Source organism: Stomoxys calcitrans, chromosome 5 (genome assembly GCF_963082655.1).
Source record: "Stomoxys calcitrans chromosome 5, idStoCalc2.1, whole genome shotgun sequence".
In the NCBI taxonomy this organism is placed as follows: domain Eukaryota; kingdom Metazoa; phylum Arthropoda; class Insecta; order Diptera; family Muscidae; genus Stomoxys; species Stomoxys calcitrans.
The window spans coordinates 140470337-140488901 of NC_081556.1; the positions used below are offsets into that span (position 1 = coordinate 140470337).

At 41.4% G+C, this 18565-nt stretch overlaps 1 protein-coding gene across 1 annotated transcript in view; it reads left to right on the forward strand.

Annotated features, from left to right (window-relative positions):
* LOC106080749 (uncharacterized) overlaps positions 1-18565 on the forward strand; it is a 412271-nt gene that overhangs the window by 319304 nt on the left and 74402 nt on the right. The window contains exons 4-6 of the mRNA XM_013242272.2: positions 7612-7744; positions 8004-8147; positions 16617-16817. Of these exons, the coding sequence (XP_013097726.2) occupies positions 7612-7744; positions 8004-8147; positions 16617-16817 (478 nt within the window). The remainder of the gene's footprint in view (positions 1-7611; positions 7745-8003; positions 8148-16616; positions 16818-18565) is intronic.

Sequence of the window (18565 nt, forward strand, 5' to 3'; positions counted from 1 at the left end):
CCAGATAAAGGGTCTGAAGGCCATAAATGCTTTATTTTTTAACCGATTTCGCTGAAATTTGAAAAAATGATTAGTTTGAGGCTTTCCGATAACCAACCCAAATATCGTTCTGATCGGACTATATTTAGATATAGCTGCCATATAGACCGATCTCCCGATAAAGGGTCTGAAGGCCATAAATGCTTTATTTTTTAACCAATTTCGCTGAAATTTGGAATTGTGCGCTGTTTTAAGCCTCTCCCCATCCGACCCAAATGTGGTACAGATCGGACTATGTTAAGATATATCTGCTATATAGACCGATCTCCAGATAAAGGGTCTGAAGCCCATAAAAGCTTTATTTTTTAACCGATTTTGGTGAAATTTCATTTAAATTGGGTAGTTTTACGCCTCCCAACATATGACCCAAATATGGTTCGGATCGGAATACTATCGGACCGATCTGTCGATAAAGGGTCTGAAGCCCATAAAAGCTTAATTTTTTATCCAATTTCGCTGAAATCTCATTTACAAAATTCAACAGTGACTTATATATATTAGACCACTCAATGTCCGTGCCGAATTTGGGTGCATAAGTTATCCCATTTTCACCAGATTGTGGCAAAAGGGAGTTTACATATACACCCGAGGTGGTGGGTATCCAAAGTTCGGCACGGCTGAACTTAATGCCTCTTTACTTTTTTTTTTTTTTTTTTTTTGTTAAATATTTCCGTTTCCCTTTTAAGCCCAGAATTTTTATAGCAGCCCTCGTTTGCTTAATAGGTTTGGAAATGGATATTTCAATGTGCTGCACACCGTATAACAAAATGCATCCTTCGGTGGTGGGAGGAAAAACCATTTATTATGACAAAATGTTTACCTTCTTCTTATCTTTCGTCCTTGTCACTGTTTGTCCTATTTGCTAACCATTCATCTGGTGATACTGTAGGTCTATATTCAACAGAGCAAAAACCTTCGAGCTGATTGATTTGACATTTTGACCTGTTCGTCTATCCACTTCTTGGAAGAAGTGTCTCTACACCTTCCCCTCCTATAGTTTTCTCTGTCCAATTGTCTTTCATCTGTCTTATATATGTCTTTCACCTGTCTGTGTGTTTGATTGTGTGGACTTACACTCAAGCTGTCATCTTCTTGGCATTCGTTTAACTGGCCCTAAAATGCAAGACTGTCACAGTGATGTAGGGTACTTCATAAATGTCTCCATATATTTACACTTGTCCATTGTTCAGTGTCTATCTTTCTATTTATTTATGCTTCCCATGACCAAATGTTTCCTTGTTATTGTTATGGTTACGATTCTATTTCCATACTATCACAAACACACACACGCACACACACACGGCCAAACATCGAAAGGATAAGCAAATAAAATTTGTTATGAATTGTGTGTAAACTCACAACATAGACAATTGAGTTGAGCCAACTGGGGATAATATGTTGCAAGGGTAACGAAAGGCTATTCAAGGACATTTTCACAAATACGTAAACACACACACACACATATATCCATGTGTATATATAGCAAAGGGTGCAAAACCTAATTGGGGAGTGTTGCTTTGAAAATATTCTTCATTCACATTCAGGGATAATGTCAACGATAATTTTATTTATGTTGATCCTTTCTTTGGCTGTATGGTAGTATGCTTTGTTTGCAGGATTTACTGTAGCCACAAAGACTAGGCCTGCTTCGGTGGTGATGTGAGTGGGGCGGGAGTATCCAACGTTTGCCTCCTCCTCATTTCTATACAAATGAAATTCTGTTTAGGTTCGTGCTGAAAATATGGCTTTGCCATATTTCAACAAATATTCGTTTTTGGTGTAAACATATATGGGAAATTTCATTTGGTATTGCAAATACCGTTGAAGATGTTGACGAAGGTGGCTATAATGTAGCCGCCTTAGCAAATGATGATGATTTTGTCTTTTCCTAATCATTGGCAAGGATATGTTTGCACATATTTATCAAATCCATCATTCCCATCAACCTGTCTTGTTAAGTTCATGGTCATTTGCCGCATTTGACCAATAACACGAAATTATTATTAGAAAATATTTGTCACAACATCCTGGGGGTTATTTTATTTGAGTGAAGTATAAATTACTGTTGTCATAGGGATTTATTAGTTTTGCGGTTCTTAGATGATATTTTTGTGAGATGAATGTGGGAAAAAATGCTATTGGGTTGCCCAAAAAGTAATTGCGGATTTTTTAAAAGAAAGTAAATTCATTTTTAATAAAACTTAGAATGAACTTTAATCAAATATACTTTTTTTACACGCCGACTATTTGAAAAATCCGCAATTACTTTTTGGGCAACCCAATATATTGTTTTTATACCCTACACCACTAATGTGGTACAGGGTATTATAACTTAGTGAACTAGTTTGTAACACCCAAAAGGAAGAGAGATAGACCCATTGATAAGTATACCGATCGACTCAGAATCACTTTCTGATTCGATTTAGCTATGTCCGTCTGTCTGTCTGTCCGTCCGTCTGTCTGTCCGTCTGTCCATGCTAAATTGTGTTCAAAGTACAGGTCGCAGTTTTCATCCGATCGTCTTACAATTTGGTACACGCATGTTTTTCGGACTAGAGACGAAGCCTATTCAAATTGGAAAAAATCAGTTCAGATCTGGATATAGCTCCCATATATATGTTCGTCCGATTTTCAGTAACAATGCAATAAAGAGGTCATTTGTTAACCGATTCGCTCGAAATTTGGCAGGAAGGATTTTTTTACGACTCTCAACATTACTGGTGAATTTCATGGAAATCGGTTCAGGTTTAGATATATCTCTCATATATGCATATATAGCCCGATGTTCACTCCCAGAGCCACCGCAAGCTCATTTATAGCCTAATCTTGCCAAAACTTTGCAAAACGCTTTCCTCGACGACTGCCACAGTATCTGAGGAGTTCGCTTGAAATCGGTTCAGATTTCGATATAGCTCCCATATATATGTTCGTCCGATTTTCAGTAATAATGCAATAAAATGGTCATTTGTAAACCGATTTTCTCGAAATTCTCGAAGGAGAAATTTTCTCTGGATTCTCAATATTACTGGTGAATTTCATGGAAATCGGTTAAGATTTATATATAGCTCTCATATATATATATCGCCCGATTTTCACTCCTAGAGTCACTGCATGCACATTTATTGACCCATTTTGCCAAAACTTTGCAAAACGCTTTCCTCGACGACTGCCACAGTATCTGAGGAATTCGCTTGAAATCGGTTCAGATTTCGATATAGCTCCCATATATATGTTCGTCCGATTTTCAGTAAAAATGCAATAAAATGGTCATTTGTAAACCGATTTTCTCGAAATTTGGAAGGAGAAATTTTCTCTGGATTCTCAATATTACTGGTGAATTTCATGGAAATCGGTTAAGATTTATATATAGCTCTCATATATATATATCGCCCGATTTTCACTCCTAGAGTCACTGCATGCACATTTATTGACCCATCTTGCCAAAATTTTGCAAAATGCTTTCCTCGACGACGGCCTCAGTATCTGAGGAGCAGTTGCTGGAAATCGGTTCAGATTTAGATATAGCTCTCATATATATGTTCGTCCGATTTTGAGAAATATTGCAAAAAAGTGCTCATTTGTTAACCGATTCTGTCGAAATTTTGCAGGAAGGAACGAAGGAGGAATTCTGTCCAGTTGGTTTTCAACATTTTTCGGAAGCTTATCGGATGCGGCGCTGGCGGTGTTATTCAAAACCTAATGTAGCGATGGTCGGAGAATGAGTGTTCCATGGTCAGAGAATGAGTGTTCCATGGACCAATCCTAAACCTCATCGATTAGATTTTCCGAACATATCATCACATCTAATACCTCCTCCCTAATCCTATTAACAAAGGTAGCGGTGTTACCAATATTAAGTATAATTAGGTCGTTAGCATGCAAGAACTCTGCCAGGGCTTAGCTCCGCTTATTGGTGTTGGTACCACCGCAAGAGGTACCCTATGAGTACCTCTTTTCCTGTCTGTTTTGCTTTCCTCACTAGCTCTGATGTGGGTGGAGGTATCGGAGAGTCGAAAGGCACATAAAGTGATGCCAGGTATGCTCCACCGTCTCCCTGTCTCACCACTGTTGCATCTGACATTGACTCAAATTTGTATGACAATTAATGCAGGTCCTTGGCCAAGTACCAGTGTTACCATGGAATAATTGTTAGTTGAAATGGTTCAGTCCAGAAACTTTCTTCCGGCTCGTCCATCGCTCCTGAATTATGGCAATTTGAATCTTGCCCTAGCTGATTTTCTCCATCAGAGCGTGTGTAGCAGTCTCGCTCCGGTGGAGGTTTATTTGGATTACCTCAGTCATTAGTCCTCCATTAAATGAGCATCTTGGGAGTAGGTGATCTCATTATCTGCTCCCAGATCTTTAGACTGCATTGACTATCCTGCCAATGCACTGCCTGATGTTATCGTATTGGGTTCTCTTACCATCCTAGTCTTCCGAATCTTTATAAATGTCGCTAATGGTTCCATCGTCGGGTCCCTGTTCGTTAGGCTGTATTGAGTTTCATTCCCTGTATTGCCTGATGTTTCAATGCTAGGATCCTTGCCTTTCTTAGCCTTCCAAATCTTAAGCAAATGGGATTCTTAGGAGTAGGTTAAGGTACCATCGTCGGCTGCCTGTTCGTTAGACTGCATTGAGACTCCTGCCTCTGCGCTGCCTAATGTTTCAATATTAGGATCTTTACCTATCCTAGCCTTCCGAATCTTGAAATCGGTGATGGGTCCTTCGTCGGTTCTCTCTTTATTAGGCTGTGCTGGTCTCTCGCCTCTGCGCTGCTGACATTTTAGTATTAGGATCTTTGCTTAGCCTAGTCTTTCCAATATTGAGAGAGGAGGTGATTGCCTTGTCGTCAGCCCCCTGTTTATTGTGCGGCGTTAAGTCACCTGCCTGTTTGTTAGGCAGTGTTGGGTCTCTCGCCTCTGCGCTGCCTGACATTTTAGTATTAGGATCTTTGCTTATCCTAGTCTTTCCAGTATGGAAAGAGGCGGTGATTGACTTGTTGTCAATCCCCTGTTTGTTGGGCGGTATGGAGCCACCTGCCACTGCACGGCGTAGCGCAGAGGTTAGCATGTCCACCTATGACGCTGAACGCCTGGGTTCGACTCCTGGCGAGACCATCAGAAAAAATTTTCAACGGTGGTTTTCCCCTCCTAATGCTGGCAACATTTGTGAGGTACTTTGCCATGTGAAACTTCTCTCCAACGAGGTTTCGCACTGCGGCACGCCGTTCGGCTGTAAAAAGGAGGTCCCTTATCATTGAGTTTAAAACTTGAATCGGACTGCACTCATTGATATGTGAGAAGTTTGCCCCTGTCCCTTAGCGGAATGTTCATGGGCAATATTTGCATTTGCCACTGCACGGCCTGATGTCTCAATATGAGGATTCTGCCCATCTTAGTTTTCCCAATCTTGAAAAAGACAGTCTTGCAACCGTAGTAAACCATGTCTTTAGTCTTAGCCAAACTCGTCACGGAGACTTGATCATTACCAACCACATGGAGTGTTGCTTCGTTCTTCTCCCCCTGTGGAAGACCTCCCACTTCTCTGCGTTCGCAAACCTTGGGTTTTGCTTGCCCAGGAATCCCAGCATGCGTTCCGTCGCAAATTTACTGCCCCTTCCCTTGCTGAAGACCGTCGCCTTTGTGAGCTGGGGGATGTCCCTCTTTCTCACCAGGTTGAGCTTTGCGCCCTCCTCTCGAGCGTGGATATCTCTGAAGAGCCGTTTGACGGTATCAATACATCCCGCCGATGCAAAACGCAGCGTCAAGATGTCCCCTCTTTACTTGCAGTTCTTCGTTTGTATGGATGGATCCTCTACAGAGTTCCACACATGTTCGAAAATCCGCTCTTTAACCAGATCGGTTTATATGGGAGCTGTATCAGGCAAACAGCCTTGCTTCCGTAGTGTACCTTGCCTTTAGTCTTAGCCAAACTTGTCACGGAGAATTGATAAATGCCAACCACAAGGGGAGTTTTTTCGTCCTTCTTCTCCCTGTGGATGACCTCCCACTTCTCTGCTACCAAACCTTGGTTTTCCTTGCCCAAGAATCCCAGCATGCGTTCCGTCGGAAATTTACTGCCCCCTCCCTTGATGAAGACCGTCACCTATGTGAGCTGGGAGATGTCCATCTTTCTCACCAGGTTGAGCCTTGAGCACTCCCTTCGAGCTTGGATATCTCTGAAGAGCCGTTTGACGGTACCAATACATTCTGCCGACGCAAAACACAGTGTTAAGATGCCCCCTCTTTACTCGCAGCTCATTATTTGTATGGATGGATCCTCTACAGAGTTCCACACATGTTCGTAAATTGGATCGTTAACCAGATCCTCCACTTGGGACCGATGACCTGGTGGAATCCCATTAGATACACTGCCGATATTGATGACTGCAAAAGTCAGCTCATCTCTGTTGTGCTTCCTTGCCACTCTGGCGTAAGAGGGCGGCTCCTTAACTTTCTCAAAGACCATTTGCGTCTTCCGTGATGGCTGTGGCCTCCTCCTCCATGAAGATTTAGAGGCCTCGCGCGCTTCCTTCGTCCCTGCTCCGACTTTGTCTACCACCGCAGGACACTGTCTAGGATCTCCATTGCGAGATGGCTGGCTTGGTTTTCCCAGAGTACTCGAAAGCGGGGAGCTCTTTTTCTTCTTTTAGCAGTTTTATGCTCTTCGGGAGATCTGATTCGTTTTCCAACTTCCATAGAAGTGCTTGGAATGTCAGTGCTATCCCTTCCAGCATCCTACACTTTCGCCCGATTGTGCTGCCGGTACATACACCTCTGTCTCCTTGGTCGTACCGCGTATGGCTTTATCGGTCTGCTTGTGAGCTAAGCAAAGCCATTGCTCACTTCAGCCGTCATCCTGCTGCCTTATCTCACCATTCGTCTGCGATTACTGATTCATTAACACTGTCGCTGTCTGTATCCGAGTCCTCGCTCACTTCTGCCGTCATCCTGCTGCCTTATCTCACCATTCGTCTGCGATTACTGATTCATTAACACTGTCGCTGTCTGTATCCGAGTCGGCAATACCACCTTTACTTAAAGTCTGGAGACGAACTGGGCATCCCTCTGGTTTATCCGTCTCTTCCTCATTAATTAGTCTGACGACTGGTTGTGCGCTTGAAGCATTACTCTCGACTACAGGTACCAAGGCACCTACACCTATAGAAGGGGAGGACAACATGCTACGGTCTGACGCCAACACTGTAGCTGTTGAGTCTTTAGAGTCCATTTCTAGCCTACTCCAAAAAGGCTGTAAAATTTTTAGTAAAAAGTTGTAGCTATACCGAGATACGAAAATTTTTCTTTGAGGAGCGAAATGAAAACACGTCCGCTCCACTCAAAGGCTACGAGTACTGCGATGTATGGTAAAAGTTTTGGCTATCGATTTTTTCTTCTTTTTTTGCTTTAAATATTCAACTCTTTTGCATTTAATCAAATTGTGATGAACATTCCTTTTGTGGTCAAATGAATTTTATCTTACAAAACAAAATCTTTGGGTAAACATAAATTGCTGACCACATTTTATTAAATTCCTTTTACAATTTTCCCTCTTTGTCTCTTCCATTTGCAGGGGAACTTCAGGCATTGATATTGATTTGCGGCGTGTAGACATAGATCAGTGTCCACAACGAAACATTCCCGGTTCTACGAAGCCACTTAACATTTTCGCCGGCACCGATAAGTGTAAGCAGCGCACAACCATGGTAAGTTGAAGGACCCCGAAAATGAAAAAAAGTCAAAGCAAATAATTGTGGAGGGTAGCAAATATTAAAGGGATTTGCATACACTTTAACAAGAAACTGACAAAAAACGGCCAAAAGCTGACTACAAATATTTGCTTAGAATTTCGGCAACACTCCACAAATATTCGAAATGTATTTGGGAATTTCTTCCCAGCTTCTTTGCAAACTTTCATTTTCTTTTATTTCTCTTTTCTGTCTGTCTTGCCCGCCCCCCAAAAAGTGTGAGGCCATTCAAGGCTTAGGCTTTCGACGGGGCTCCTATAAATGCGTTTGCCGCAAAGGCTATTATTTCCCGGACACAACAAGTCATCACAAATATTTCAATGGCAGTCTACTCGAGGAGGAATATGAAAAGCTAATGTTGGTAAGTAGCAAACTAAGCGTTTTCTGTGTGTTGCTTCAGCTTCTGTCTGACATCTCATACTGTTTTTGTTTGTTTTGTGGGCTGGGGCGGAAGTGGGGGTGCTTTGTTAAGTGTTTTTTATTTCTTCTGTTTTCAATGTATTTTTTATGTTTTTGTCTTTTTTTTGTAGTGATGGGCCGTTTTCCTCCTTCATGGGCGGTCCGCCCAGACAATGCGGCGTATAAGTGTTATTTATTAAACGCACAAATAACACTCATACGTCATGGTGGTCCATTTAGCTATTCAATTATTTAACTGCCATAGTTCTCTTTCATATAGACTATGAATCAAATGTCCTAAGTCGAGCTCCCCCCAAAAAAAGAAAATAATATTCGAAATGGCATGAGGAAACAGTGGAAGGTGGGGAGATGGCATGCTGAATTAAATTCTAGACAAAAAGGCAGGCTAAAGTGTTTAAATGGGTTAATCTTAAACGATGTTTGAAATGGAAAAAGGTTAAGACAGAAAAGACAGACAAGACAGACAAGACAGACAAGACAGACAAGACAGACAAGACAGACAAGACAGACAAGACAGACAAGACAGACAAGACAGACAAGACAGACAAGACAGACAAGACAGACAAGAGACAGACAAGAGACAGACAAGAGACAGACAAGAGACAGACAAGAGACAGACAAGAGACAGACAAGAGACAGACAAGAGACAGACAAGAGACAGACAAGAGACAGACAAGAGACAGACAAGAGACAGACAAGAGACAGACAAGAGACAGACAAGAGACAGACAAGAGACAGACAAGAGACAGACAAGAGACAGACAAGAGACAGACAAGAGACAGACAAGAGACAGACAAGAGACAGACAAGAGACAGACAAGAGACAGACAAGAGACAGACAAGAGACAGACAAGAGACAGACAAGAGACAGACAAGAGACAGACAAGAGACAGACAAGAGACAGACAAGAGACAGACAAGAGACAGACAAGAGACAGACAAGAGACAGACAAGAGACAGACAAGAGACAGACAAGAGACAGACAAGAGACAGACAAGAGACAGACAAGAGACAGACAAGAGACAGACAAGAGACAGACAAGAGACAGACAAGAGACAGACAAGAGACAGACAAGAGACAGACAAGAGACAGACAAGAGACAGACAAGAGACAGACAAGAGACAGACAAGAGACAGACAAGAGACAGACAAGAGACAGACAAGAGACAGACAAGAGACAGACAGGGGACAGACAAGAGACAGACAAGAGACAGACAAGACAGACAAGACAGACAAGTCAGACAAGTCAGACAAGAGACAGACAAGAGACAGACAAGAGACAGACAAGAGACAGACAAGAGACAGACAAGAGACAGACAAGAGACAGACAAGAGACAGACAAGAGACAGACAAGAGACAGACAAGAGACAGACAAGAGACAGACAAGAGACAGACAAGAGACAGACAAGAGACAGACAAGAGACAGACAAGAGACAGACAAGAGACAGACAAGAGACAGACAAGAGACAGACAAGAGACAGACAAGAGACAGACAAGAGACAGACAAGAGACAGACAAGAGACAGACAAGAGACAGACAAGAGACAGACAAGAGACAGACAAGAGACAGACAAGAGACAGACAAGAGACAGACAAGAGACAGACAAGAGACAGACAAGAGACAGACAAGAGACAGACAAGAACGCAGAGAAGTGAGGTCTTCCACAGGGAGAAGAAGGAGGAAGGAAGTCTCCTTCTGGTTGGCATTGATCAAGTCTTTGTCTTTTTTAAGATTGGGAAAACTAGGATAGGCAGAAATCCTCATATTTATACATCAGGCCTTGCAGTGGCAGGTGGCTCAATACCGTCCAATGAACAGGGGGCTGATGACGAGACAATCACCTCCTCTCTCAATATTGGAAAGACTAGACTAAGCAAAGACCCTAACACTAACATATCAGGTAGCGCACTGGCGAGAGACTCAGCGCAGCCTAACAAAGAGAGACCCGACAAAGGACCCATAACCGGTTTCAAGATTCGGAATGCTGGGATAGGTAAAGAGCCTAAAATTGAAACATTAGGCAGCGCAGAGATAGGAGACTCAATGCAGTCTAACGAACAGGGAGCCGACGATAGTACCACCACCCAATCCCTAGAAGCCCATTTACTTAAGATTTGGAAGACTAAGACTTTTTATTGATGTAGATTTTCGGGGGATTACAATTGGGCCAAATCGGCCCCTATATAAAATGGAACTTAAATATGATTGCTTGAGTCTCTAGAAGCCGCAAGTGTTTCGGAACTCAACTGAAATTTAACATGGAGTGATTTGTTATGATTTCCAACCACCCTAAGATTCAGCCCTGCCGAACTTGGTACATTTTTATGCATTTCATTCTTAAACAATGTTTAATTCTTCGCATATTCGTTAAATAATTATTCGCCACTTAAACAAACTAAGGAAGCAAATCGATATTCTATAACATCCACTCTGATAATAATTTGTAGCATTGTTTACTGCTCTCATCTCATTACCATGGGCAAATAATTCATTCAACATTATTTTAAGCGTCCTTCGTAATACTCTGCTGATATCACAGAAGCTCTTGTAATGCTCAATGCATACTATCGTGAGGATATTAAATATTTGCCAAGAGAGCTCAATTAAGCCCGGCCATATTTTTAAAGTCATCTCTTTGATTACCGCCCACAGAGACAGAATATTAAACAATGAGAACAATTGACACGATGAGAGTTGACCACAGAAATGCAATGGACAAAGCTGGACAGGTGGTGCAGGCAGAGTTGCCAAACCCTAAGGCAAAACTGTTTTAAAACCAGTAAGGAAAGGCAAAAGTCGGGAGGTGTCGACTTTATAATACCCTACACCTCCCTATAAATACAAAGTGGGGGCTTTATCTAATTCTGAAGCAATTTTGATGGACCTCGGCTTATGTTTTCCGATGGGTTATTAAAATCCCCTTTCAAATTTCGAACAAAGCTAATATGTTCAAGATATACCAACTAGCGTTACAAATGACAAAAAATTACCCAAAAAACCGACGAACATATATATGGGAGCTACATCTAAATGTGAACCGATTTTGACTTAACTTCTTAGATATTGTGGTAGGCATCAAGGAAAGAGTTGTGCACAATTTCGGCAAAATTGGTCTATAATGCACTGGCATTGAACCTAGAAGTTAATATCGGGCGAAATACATATAAGGCAGCTATATATAAATCTGAACCGACTTCTGTGAAATTCACCAGCAATATAAGAAAACATGGGAAAATCCTTCTTGCCAAATTTCGAGAGAATCAGTTAACAAATGAGCACTTTATTGCATTATTACTTCAAATCAGACGAACATATATATGGGAGCTATATCCAAATCTGAACCGATTTCGAGCAAACTTCTCAGATATTGTGGTAGTCGTCGAGGAAGCCGTTGTACAAAGTTTTGGCAAAATTGGTCAATAAATGTGTTTGCAGTGACCATCGAAGTGAAAATCGGGCGATACATACCTATGGCAGCTATATATTTATCTGGACCGATTTCTATGAAATTCACCAGTAAGGTAGAGAGTCGTAAGAAAATCCTTCCTGCCAAATTTCGAGAGAATCGGTTAGTAAATGACAATTTTATTGCATTATTACTGAAAATCGGACGAACACATATATGGGAGCTATAACCAAATCTGAACCGATTTTTTCCAATTTCAATAGGATTCGTCTCTAGGACGAAAAACATGCCTATACCAAATTTGAAGACGATCGGATGAAAATTGCGACCTGTAGTTTGTGCACAAATTAATATGGACAGACGGACAGACAGACAGACAGACGAACAGACAGACGGACAGACAGACGGACAGACAGACGGACACACAGACTGACGGACAGACAGACAGACAAACGGACAGATAGATGTACAAACGGACGGACAAATAGACGGACCACCAGACAGACGGACAGACAGAGGGAGGAAAAGACGGACAGACAGACGGGCAGAAAGACGGACAGACAGCCGGACAGACAGCCGGACAGACAGACGGACAGACAGACGGACAGACAGAAGGACAGATAGACGGACAGACAGACAGACGGACAGACAGACAGACGGACAGACAGGCGGACAGACAGGCGGATGGTTAGACGTTGCTAATACGAATCAGGAATCGATTTGTCTCTTTCGGTACCATAAAAAATAGGTCCACATTTTCACTTTTAGGGTTTTACAAAGTTATATAACCTAACCTGTGGTGACAGACAGATAGACTGACAGACAAACGAGCAGACATACAAACAGACGGGCTGATAACTGACAGAAGAAAGAATGCAATTACAGAGTCACAAGCTGTTGAAAAAATTTGTCAACGCCGACTATATGAAAAATCCGCAATTACTTTTTGGGCAACCGAATACATACCAAACTTCTATCAAATCAGCAAGTATTAAAGCTTCTAGGAAACGAACAAGGATAGTCAAGAGACCGGTCTACATGGGAGCTATATCAGTATTTGGCAGAGTTGTAGGAAGTCGCACCAAAACAGCATGAAAAATTTCAGCAAGTACTCAAGAAGTCTAATCGGGAGATTGGTTCTTATGGGAGCCATATCAAGTTATAGACCGATTTGAACCGTACTAGCAAAGTTGTTAGAAGTCATAAAAAAACACTACATGCTACATTTCAGCCAAATCGGACAAAAATTACGGCTTTAAGGGCTCAAGAAAACAAATCGGAAGATCGGTTTATATGGGAGCTATATCACGATATGGACCTATCCGAACCGTACTTGGCACACTTGTTGGAAGTCATAACGGATAAAAGTCGGATAGAAAGGCTCAAGAAGTCAAATCGGTAGATCGGTTTATATGGCAGCTATATCAGGTTATGGACCGATATGAACCATACCTAACGCAGTTATTGAGAGTCATAAAAAAACATGGCGTGCTAAATTTCAGCTAAATCGGATTATAATTACGCCCTCTAGTGGCTCAAGAAGTCAAGACCCGAAATCGGTTTATATGGCAGCTATATCAGGTTCTATACCGATTTACGCCATACTTAGCACAGTTATTTAAAGTCATAGCAAAACACCTCATGCAAAATTTCATCCAAATCGGATGAGAATTGCGCCCTCTTGCGGCTCAAGAAGTCAAGATCCAAGATCGGGTATGTCGCAGCTATAACACATTACCAACCGATTTGGATCATACTTAACATAGTTGTTGGAAGTGATACCAAAACACCAAGTGCAAAATTTCAGTCAAATTGGACGAGAATTGCGCCCTCTAGAAACTCAAAAAGTCAGGAACAAAGATCGGTTTATATGGCAGCTATATCAGGTTATATACCGATTTGCGCCATACATAGCACAATTATTGGAAGTTATAACAAAACACGTGATGCAAAATTTCAGCTTAATCGTATAAAAATTGCGCCCTCTTGTGACTCAAGAAGTCAAGACCCCAGATCGGTTTCAATGGCAGCTATACCAGGATATGGATTGATTTCAACCATATTTGACACAGTTGTTGGAAGTCATAACAAAACACCTCGTGCAAAATTTCAGCTAAATCGGATTATAATTGCGTCCTCTAGTGGCTCAAGAAGTCAAGACCCCAGATCAATTTTAATGGCAGCTATACCAGGTTATGTACCGATTTCAACCATTCTTAACACAGTTGTTTAATGTCATAACAAAACACGTCTTGCAAAATTTCATTCCAATCGGATAAGATTTGCGCCTTCTAGAGGTTCAAGAAGTCAAGACCCAAGATCGGTTTATATGGCAGCTATATCAAAACATGGACCGATATAGCCCATTTACAATCCTAACCGACCTACACTCATAGAAAGTATTTGTGCAAAATTTCAAGCGGCTAGCTTTACTCCTTCGAAAGTTAGCATGCTTTTGACAGACAGACGGACGGACGGACATGGCTAGTTTGACTTAAAAAGTCATGACGATAAAGAACGTATATACTTTAAGGGGTCTCAGGCGAATATTTCGAGTAGTTACAAACAGAATGACGAAATTAGTATACCCCCATCCTATGGTGGAGGGTATAAAAATCGGTTTAGTTTTAGATATAGCTCTCATATATATATTCGTCCGATTTGCATTTGTCAAACGATTCTACCGAAATTTGTATATCATAGAAATCGGATTAGACTTGTATAGCTGCCATATATGTATTTCTCACGATTTTCACATGTAGAGACACCTATTTAAGCGGAATGTCCCCAAGAACACGAAATTGGTATAAAATTTTGGGGTCAACTAACCTGGGGGACGCCCCATCTTAAAACCCACCCGAACGGACAAGTTTACCGACTGGGACAATATGGGTATCAAATGAAAGGTATTTAAGAGTAGAGTACGAAGTTGATATACAAATTTCCCCCTTAGTGGTTGGGGAGTTTCCCCACCCCCCCAAAAACGCCCAATAGAACACTTTTGCTGCTTTCGGCAATATGGGTATCAAATGAGAGATATCTAAGAGTAGAGTATGTAGTTGGCATACAAATGTCACTATTCAAATATAGACCGATCGAAATTCCAAGAGAAGCTTAATATAGGTCTTTACTTTACTTAAATTGGCTATGACAGAATATTTCTTCCACTAGCCGAACGTAGAATAGCGTCCAAGCGCCTCGATCTTCTGCGCTCATTCTAAAATCTCTGACACCAAGCCTAATATAGGTCACTGTGCCAAAATTCAGCGAAATCGGGTAACAAATGCTCCCGTTATGGGCCCAGGACCTTAAATCGGGAGATCGGTCTAAATGGCGGCTATATACAAATATAGTCCGATGTTCACCATGCTCGATACGAATATCGAGAAGCTTAACGCAGCACAACGTATAAAATTCCAGCGATACGGATACATAAGAGAGCCTTTTATGGGTCCAAGGATTAAAACGGAAGAACGTTCTATATGGCAGGTATGTCGAAATATGGACCCATCTTGACAATACTCAGTACGAATGTCGTAGAGCTTAACGCCACACATTGTGTCGAATTTCAGTGAAATTGATGTTATGAGTCCAAGACCTCAAATCGGAAGATCGGTATATATGGCAACTATATCCAAATACAGATTGTTCTAATCCATATATGGCACTGATGTCAATGAAATGATCGGGGTTTTTAGGGGCCCTAGAAGTAAAATGGGGATATCTATATATTGGGTTGCCCAAAAAGTAATTGCGGATTTTTTTAAAGAAAGTAAATTCATTTTTAATAAAACTTAGAATGAACTTTAATCAAATATACCTTTTTTACACTTTTTTTTCTAAAGCAAGCTAAAAGTAACAACTGATAACTGACGGAAGAAAGAATGCAATTACAGAGTCACAAGCTGTGAAAAAATTTTTCAACGCCGACTATATGAAAAATCCGCAATTACTTTTTGGGCAACCCAATATATGGCAGCTCCATTCAAATATAGACCGAACGGAACTACAATAGACATGGATGTCGAGAAACCTTAAATAGATGACTGTGCAAAAATTCCGCGGAATCGGATAATAAATGCGCTTATTATGGACCCAAGACCTCAAAATATAGCCCGATCTTGACCATACCCCCCTTCTTCGGTGGTGGGTTTAAAAAGTGTACCACATTTGGCAAATATCATTGTGGCAACTCTATTTCCTTTCCTATTGTACACATTCAGACTCCCACATTCCCGATGGACCATATTTGGCCCCACTGAATGCTGTCGAACGATAAATGCGCCTTAAGCCTTTTCTATCATTAATTTCCATTTGTGAGTCCTTCGATTGTCCGTTGGTTGTGCAACAACTGTTGGCAGCCGAAGGCAGACAGGCAGGAAATATAATGCAGAGCATCTTTTACATCCGGCTTAATAAAAATAAAAGCCTTTTAATTAACTGACAAAATAAACCGCATGGCAAGAGTTCAGTGAATGGACTTTCAGTGCGGACATTGTGCTGTGCTATGCTCTGCTATTTTGTTAAGTTATAGTTTTTAATAATGGACCCAAGTGATCGTAAATTGTTCGACCAGTGAATCTTCATTGTGAGTTTACTAACTGTTGGTTCAGGCAATGCAATTACAATGCGCCGCAGGTGGCATTATGCACTGGTGGCACTTGTTCAGCAACAGACCAGCTACTCACACACAAAAAAAAACAACTATGAATGTGAGCTATCACATATGCTGTCGCCAAGGAAACGGAAAACATTGAAGCACACACATATGGGACTTTCAGTGTAGACAAAGATAAAGGAACAAAAAACTGATTTTGTTCTTTTCTACCAAAACAAACATTTTTAGAGAATATTTATCAACATTGTACAAATTTTCCTTATAACCTTTAAATATTTTTTTTTTATTTTAACATTTTTCATGCAACACCCCATATACATATATCACTAATGTACTCTCCCAAGATATTCGTCGTAATTAATTTTGCTCCTCTCTTTGGTTCTTTTCAGGGCAAAAATTCCACCTACAATATCTTGAACGAATATGAATGTTTACCCTGTGCCGAGGGTTGTGATTCCTGTGAAGATAGTTCGCCCTGCATAGCAGCGCTCAACTGGCCAATGCGTACGAGCATTTTGGTTCTGGCCTGCATTGTAATTGGATTACTGCCACCAGCAGCATGGTTCACATTCCGTTATCAACAAGTTAAGGTAAGGCACCAACAGACCAAACATTGCACAACACCCTAGCAAAGGGACACAAACGATGTGCGGTTGCTGATGGTAGGGAGAGTGGGGGGGGGGGGGGGCAGAAGTTACGTTTTAATCTACCCAAAGTCCCTGTAAGCTGGTTAATGTTGGCCCAACATTTCCGAAATGGAAACATTTCACTGATCCTCTGCCACAATGGATACAGGAAAGAAGACTTGTGCGGAAGTTTGTTGAAACTTTGCTGCCTGCCATGCCATGCTATGCCGAGTAGATAAACAAAAGTGTTGTTCTTGTTGTGTGGGTGTGTGTGTGTGGGGGGGGGGGGATGTCGCCTTCAATGAAAATTAAATATTATGGCTAATGATTTTAAGCTGATTTATTTTCAATTGCCCTAAGGCGCATAAAACACAACAGTATTTACTCACCTGGTTAGGTAGTCGAGTTGGTAGCGTGCGGGGGTCATGGATTTCAATCCAACCTCTTAACTAATCCAATCTACTCACCTGGTTGCGGAAAGAGAAAAAAACAAGTAAAAAGGCATTAAGTTCGGCCGGGATACTTACCACCTCGGATACATATGCAAACCCCCTTTCGTCACAATCCCGTGAAAATTGGATAATTTATGCATCCGAATTCGGCACAGACATTGAGTGGTCTAATAAATATAAGGGGCGCCTTTAAGGGCCCAAGACCTTAAATCGAGAGATAGGTCTATATGGCAGCTATAACCAAATCTGGACCAATCTGGTCCAAATTGAAGCAGGATGTCAAAGAGTTTGACCCAAATCACTGTCCCAAATTTCGTCAAAATCGGACAATAAATGCGCCTTATATGGGCCCAAGACCTTAAATCGAGAGATAGGTCTATGGTCTATAGGCAGCCTTAAACCAAATCTGGACCGATATAGGCGAAATTAAAGCAGAATGTCAAAGGGTTAAACCCAACTCACTGTCCCAAATTTCGGCGAAATCGGGCAATAAATGCGCCTTATATGGGCCCAAGACCTTAAATCGAGAGCTCGGTCTATATGGCAGCTATACCCAAATCTGCAACAATCTGGTCCAAATTGAAGCAGGATGTCAAAGGGTTTGACCCAACTCACTGTCTCAAATTGCGGTAAAATCGGACAAGAATTTTAACCGAGAGATCGGTCTATATGACAGCTATATCAAAATCTGAATTGATCAGAGCCAAATTGAAGCAGGATGTTGAAGGACTTTACCCAACTCACTGTCCCGAATTTCGGCTAAATCGGGCAACAAATGTGCCTTTTATGGGCCCAAGACCTTCAATCGAGAGATCGGTCTATATGGCAGCTATATCCAAATCTGGACCGATTTGGGGCCAAGTTGTTCCAAATTTCGGCTAAATAGGGCAAAAAATGCGCCTTTTATGGGCCCAAGAACTTAAGCCGCGAGATCGGTCTATATGGCAGCTTTATCCAAATTGAAGGAGGATGTCAAAGGGCTTAACCCAAATTTCGACGAAATCCGACACCAAATGTTGCTTTAATGGGCCTAAAATCATAAATCGGAAGACCAGTCTATATGGTGTTTATATCAAAATATAGTCAGATATAAGCCATCTTTGAACTTAACCTGCCTATAGATAAAAAAAGGATACATAAAATAACGAATGGGCTCAAGATCTTAAATCAAGAAATCGGTCTATATGGCAGCTAAATCCAAATCTGAATCGATAAAGACCAAATTGAGGCAGGATTTCTAAGGGCCTAACACAAATCACA